Source organism: Calypte anna, chromosome 12, assembly GCF_003957555.1.
Source record: "Calypte anna isolate BGI_N300 chromosome 12, bCalAnn1_v1.p, whole genome shotgun sequence".
Lineage (NCBI taxonomy): Eukaryota > Metazoa > Chordata > Aves > Apodiformes > Trochilidae > Calypte > Calypte anna.
Genome location: NC_044258.1, coordinates 16482450 through 16488082, shown reverse-complemented (window position 1 = coordinate 16488082; position 5633 = coordinate 16482450). Strand labels below are relative to the sequence as shown.

General features: G+C 38.2%; 1 protein-coding gene across 5 annotated transcripts in view; it reads left to right on the top strand.

Moving 5' to 3' along the window:
- Window positions 1-5285, top strand: part of EOGT (EGF domain specific O-linked N-acetylglucosamine transferase) — a 21364-nt gene extending 16079 nt beyond the window's left edge. For 4 of the 5 annotated variants that reach the window (XM_030458676.1, XM_030458675.1, XM_030458677.1 and 1 more), the window contains exons 14-17: window positions 139-200; window positions 498-617; window positions 1551-1653; window positions 2013-5210. In XM_030458676.1, coding sequence (XP_030314536.1) covers window positions 139-200; window positions 498-617; window positions 1551-1653; window positions 2013-2159 — 432 coding nt within the window. In that variant the 3' untranslated portion in view covers window positions 2160-5210. Of the gene's footprint in view, window positions 1-138; window positions 201-497; window positions 618-1550; window positions 1654-2012 lie in introns of all 5 variants that reach the window. The other variant, XM_030458673.1, reaches the window with a different exon arrangement.
- The last annotated feature ends 348 nt before the right edge of the window (window positions 5286-5633 follow it).

Below are 5633 nucleotides of genomic sequence, written 5' to 3'. Positions count from 1 at the left end.
CTTTTCTCTAGCCGTCACAGTACGTTCTGTCTCCCTTGTAACTCCCTGATGGGGAGGAGGGGTGTGAAAATTGGAGTGCAGGGGAGGAATTAATTGAAGGAGAACACCAAACCATTGTCTTTTTGTTCTCCTCCCCAGCTGGTGAATGCTTTGAAAACAGTATCAACCTTGGAGGTCAAAGTGGTGGACTACAAATACAAGTACGTAAGTTGGTGGAAGAAACCAGAGGGATCTCATGGTGCCTGTGCTGCTGAAAGCTGTTTGCAGGCAAAGCTGCTTGTGCCCTAATATCTGACCATTGCAAATCCAAGGACTGGTAAGGAAGGGAGGATGGTACTGAGGGAGCTGGTTAAGCACTCTCATCATCCTAGGATGCTTGACTTAGGAATGAGTGGCTAGATTTAGTTGACTCAGTTCAAAATTTTTTTGAACAGGCTCTTGGAAAATATTGAAAAAATTTTGAAACCTTTCTGTTTCCTGTGTTGTGTTGTATGCAGGGAACTTGAATTTTCAGAGCAATTGAGAATTACCCACAACTCTGATATATTCATTGGGATGCATGGAGCTGGACTCACCCATTTGCTCTTTCTCCCAGACTGGGCTGTTGTTTTTGAACTGTAAGTCTATTTCTCTCTCTTTCCCCTCACACACAACTCCCTAATACCTGGTTTTATCTTTTAAGGAACCACTTTCTCTTGCTAGAATTTGATTATGAATGCTTGCTTTGCATCCTCATCCAAACTTGATTTTTGCCAACTTCTTCTGGGAACTGGAAGTAAGGAAGTTAGAATTATGAAATAAGTAGAGGTATAAGTAAATAAAATAGGAGCCAATTGCATATTCTAGTGGTATTCTGGTTATCCAGGTGAATTGATTAGACAAGATACATGTCCAGGGTGTTAAATATCCCCAAAGGTTCTTTATAAAGTTTCTGTGCTCAGGACATGAGCACCAGCTTGCTGGCCAAGCTCAGCTCCCTGTCATTCTGTTTTACCTAAATTTTTGCAATAGCTTCCTTTTAAATATACTTTGTCACAAAGTATGGTTATTAATAGATACTCCAGTTCTATAGAACTGAAAAAAAAAAAAAAAAAAAAAAGGCAGAACATTTCTCTGAAGAGGTCTGAATTCTTCATCCTGGGAATTTCTGCTTAAAGCTGTGGGAAGGCTGTGGAGCTCATGCTTTGCAGCATATTTTTGTCTGGAGACTATTTTTGTCTGGTCTCCAAAGAAGTTCAGAAATGCAGGGGGTTTTTTTTACATGCCCAAGAGCTGCCCAAGAACTGTTGCAGCAGGACAGGAACATGTCTGACATACAGATGTGCCTCAGGCTGCCTCCTAAGCCACATCTTAAGAACAGATGGTAGCCCTTGTTTTCAGTGGAGTAGAATTTGTCAGTGGTTTTGATGCCTTAGAACTGGACAAAAAATTTTTTGACCTGAAGTAGTTTTTGTTTGGTTGGTTGGTTTTTTTTTTTGTCTTCGTTGGGTTTTTTTTCACCCCAGTAAACTTCAGCTGTAGGTAACTATGATTTTTCTGCCTGCTCCTAGATACAACTGTGAAGATGAACGTTGTTACCTGGATCTGGCAAGGCTGAGAGGCATTCACTACATCACTTGGAGAAAAAAGAATAAAGTGTTCCCTCAGGATCAGGTAATGATGGCCACTGCCATCACTTGAGGCATTTAATAAAGTTGGCTTGCTTTGTCAGTCTCTGCTCTGATATTTGAAATGTGATTTTCATTCTTTAGGCCAAATTAACTTCCCTGTTGTGATTAAGAAATCATTTGATATTAATGGCTCAGGGATGATGAGAGGTGAAATTAATTGGCCACTAATCCAAGCCATCAGTAGCATTGCTGTTAGGCAGTTCCTTTGCTGACTCTTTTGCCTCAGAGCAGATCAGTGGATCAGGAATAACATATTAAAATGGCAGATGTTCAATTTTTTTATCCTTGTTTTTTTGAATGGAAGATGTATTCTTTTTTTCTCTCTTTCTTTCATTTTTCTAGGGACACCACCCAACACTGGGAGAGCATCCAAAATTTACAAACTACTCCTTTGATGTGGAAGAATTTATGTACTTGGTGCTTCTGGCTGCAAATCATGTTTCACAGCATTCCAAGTGGCCATTTAGGGTAAAACACGATGAATTATAAATCAGATTTCTGACTGAAATCCTGTTTTTAAATAATGCTCCATTAAAATATTGTAACATCATAAAGCAAAATGCTACTGTGAACCATGTAAACCTCTACGAGGGAAATAACCCATTACTGATTTGTCAATCCACTTCTTGGCACCATACCTTACCTTTATAATCCTGCTCTTTAGTTCTGGGAGTTTTCAATATGTAAAAACTATTTTTCAGAATGCTTTTTGGGTTTTGCACTGTATTTTTATATTCCAAAATCTGAAATACTTGTCATAATACAAAGATATGTCCATCCATTTCATGTAAGATTTTCTGGGCTAGATACCAACTTCTTAAATACTTTATGCCTGTTATTATGTGAGGAATTGTTAGAGGATGAAGAGTGCTCCAGCTTTGTTTCTCTGTACAGTTTCTCTGGGAATGAAACATGCCTGTCAGAGCTCCTCAGTTTCTCTTCTTGAGAAGTGGGATGCTTTTATGCTGTGGCCCTGTACCTCTAAGTGAAAATCTGAATAAGAATTGTCTTCCTATTTTAAGACACTGCTCAGCATCTCATTTGCAGTCGAGTTACACAGAGCTGTGGTTTCAGCATGGTTGGTTAATTCCTTTCTGTCACCATCCATGTCCTTGCCCTGGTTGTTCCTGTGTTGTTTTTTAGGTCTGAAGGTCTTCCTGTGTAAAACTGTGGTTCTAAGAATGAAGTGGTTAAGCAAGCTTTAACTTGTGCTGTTTGATTCAGCAGACACTGCAGACTTCTATTGCAAGTTTAGAAACATTTTCAAGCTAGAGAGCAGAGTTTCTGCATTAACTGGATTCTGCATCCAGTTAATATATAATTAACTCCCCTCCCTGTAATCTTAAATGCTAAAATATAAACGGTGTGCTCTCTAGGCTTAGTCAGACTTCTATTTCAAAGCAAGGAAATCTTGTCCTAAGAGAGTACTTAAAGCTTCAGGTAATCTGGGTGTTTTCTAGGTTTTCACTTAAAACAGCACCGTGCAATGGAAAACCTGAGCAAATTGGAATAAAACTCAAGGCTTGTTCAGGATGCTGAATGGAACAGACTTCTAGTTTTTTAGGACGAATGATTCTATGTGTAGGGTATCTTTCAGCTGCAGCTGAAAGGAAATAAAGTCATGAGGAACTTTGTTCTTGGAGTCACTGAAAGGCTGATCTAGTAATATTCTTGTATCTCAACATATCAGAGTCAATCTAGAAAACTTCTGAAAATCCTTCCAAAGCCAGTAGCATAGTTCACTGTTTTCAGTGAAGGAAATATTAAGCCAAATCTGATCTTTTTCAGACAAAATTCCTTCTGGAACTGACTTGTTGGTGCTAGTGAGGGGTAGGGGGAGTGAAAAGAATAGTTCTGTTGTCTTAAGTGGGTCTGGAAAGACATATGGAAGAATCAAGTTCAGAGAGATAAAAACCAGGAGTTCTGTGTTAAGTTATGGATTTTTTTGAGAATGTGTTCCTGTGATAGACTTGCAGTATAATCAAGTCTCAGTGGCTTGAAGCAGAGCATATGTTTGTATGCAGAAGAAAGACAGTTACAGTAAATGTAAATGCTTCACTGGTATAATTGTAGATATTATTGACTTCCATTCTCCAGCAGTCATAGACAATTTCAGAGAGTGTAAGTACATTTATTGACCTGCCTATACTGGTAGAGGTATATATCATACTGTAAGTATGATTTTCATATAGATCTCTCATGACTTTAAGCAGTGCATAGGAAAAAACTAGATTATGGGTGGTACACAAGATAATATTAAGGTATCTGGTGCAATTCTTACCATAGTGTGTTGTTTTACTGATGGAGAAAACTGACCATAGAAGCAAAATTGCACTTCTTGATATGAAAAAAGTCCTTGAGAAAGACAATTTCTTGTATTTGTGTGTGGGTTTTTGTTGTTGGTTCTGTTTGTTTGTTTGTTTCTGTTTTTACCCTGTGGGATTTTAAAAGGAAAAAAAAAATATATGAAGCTTAAGTCAGTAAAACGTTTGAGTGCAAATGAAAGCAAAATAAGGAAGACATTTAACTATGAACTCTGCACAGATATTTGATATTTTTTTTTAATAAAAACCTTTTTAAATAAGGAGAAAAGTGTAAAATTTTTGATTATAGTTTGCCAGGTGTTGGAGAGAAATGTTTTGAATACTTTTAATTGCACGGAGCTCACGCGTCTGCTTTTTCCTGCTGTGACAACCTGAGGTGCTGAGGTCCAAACTGATACTCAGGTTTCTTTTTCTGGGAATCCTCAGAGGCAATTCTGTCACCTTGCACTGATGACTTTGTCGCCAGGCATTTTAAGATTGGCTTGTGGAAATCTTGTGTGTGTGTTTTAACTTTCTACTCTGCAGATGATGGTGTTGAAGCCGGTGTGAGAGTCCAGGCGTGTGCTTGAATCTGTACAGGAGCAGCTAATGAGGAGCTTCTCTTTCAAGCCATGTTAGTACTCATTAAAACAAGTGGTGGAACAGATGCCTGGATGCCTGAAAGGGAGGCTGGGAGGAGTAAATCCAAGGGCAAAATACCCTGCCAACATTCACCACTTTCAACAGATTTGAGTGCGGCGTCTGCAGGTGATGGGCAACGTTTTCCTCAACCTTTAGAGTTTAAAATGAAAACACTGTTGGGGTTGATTAGTTCTACAAAAAGTCACAAAATGATTTGGGCAGCAGAGGGAAATTTTGTTGGATTAGTGGGATTTTTTTCCAGTAATTCCTGAGGGAGAGTTTGGACAACACAAAGATCTGAGTCATTACTTTCTTAAAGAGGGTCTGAGCCCTCTTTGGAATTTGAGGGAATACAACAGACTCTTGGGCCACTTGTTCTTCAGGCAGAATATAGCTCTGGTTTATATTTTCCTAACAGACCATAGGAATCTTGTTCCTTGCTACTTCTGGGTCACTGTGGTGGTTTTTTTTGGTTTTTTTGGGGTTTTTTTCTCCCCAGTTAACTTAAGCTCAGAGTCTGTATTTAACTGGCACACTGGCATCAATCTGATGAATTTAGTTTTGGGTCTTAATGAAGATTTCCAGTCCTGAGTGCTCACAGGATTGCCTCTTTTTCATGCACATAGTAAATCAAGATCTGTAATTCAAATAAAAAAATATTTTATGGATGTACACAGCGTCTTTCCTTCTTACTTCAGAAGTCTTCAACATGTATTTTCATCTTTTTTTTCTTTGTGAGGTCATTTGGAAGTTGGTTAAGTGTGAGAAATGGTTTGTGCTGGGGTGGTGGCAAATCAGGACAATTAATCTTGAGTACAGTTATAAATACTAAGGTTATACTTTAAAAAAAATAAATAATAATGAAATTGTTTAATTTTTGCTGTTAATCTTGCAACTCGTACCATTAATGAGATAACTCAGGGTTTAGAATGTCTCAATATTTTTATTTTTATTTTTTTAAGCAGGAGTGAACCTGAAGGACTCCTCCTCCTTGAGAGCTTTTTATCTGCTCTGAAGT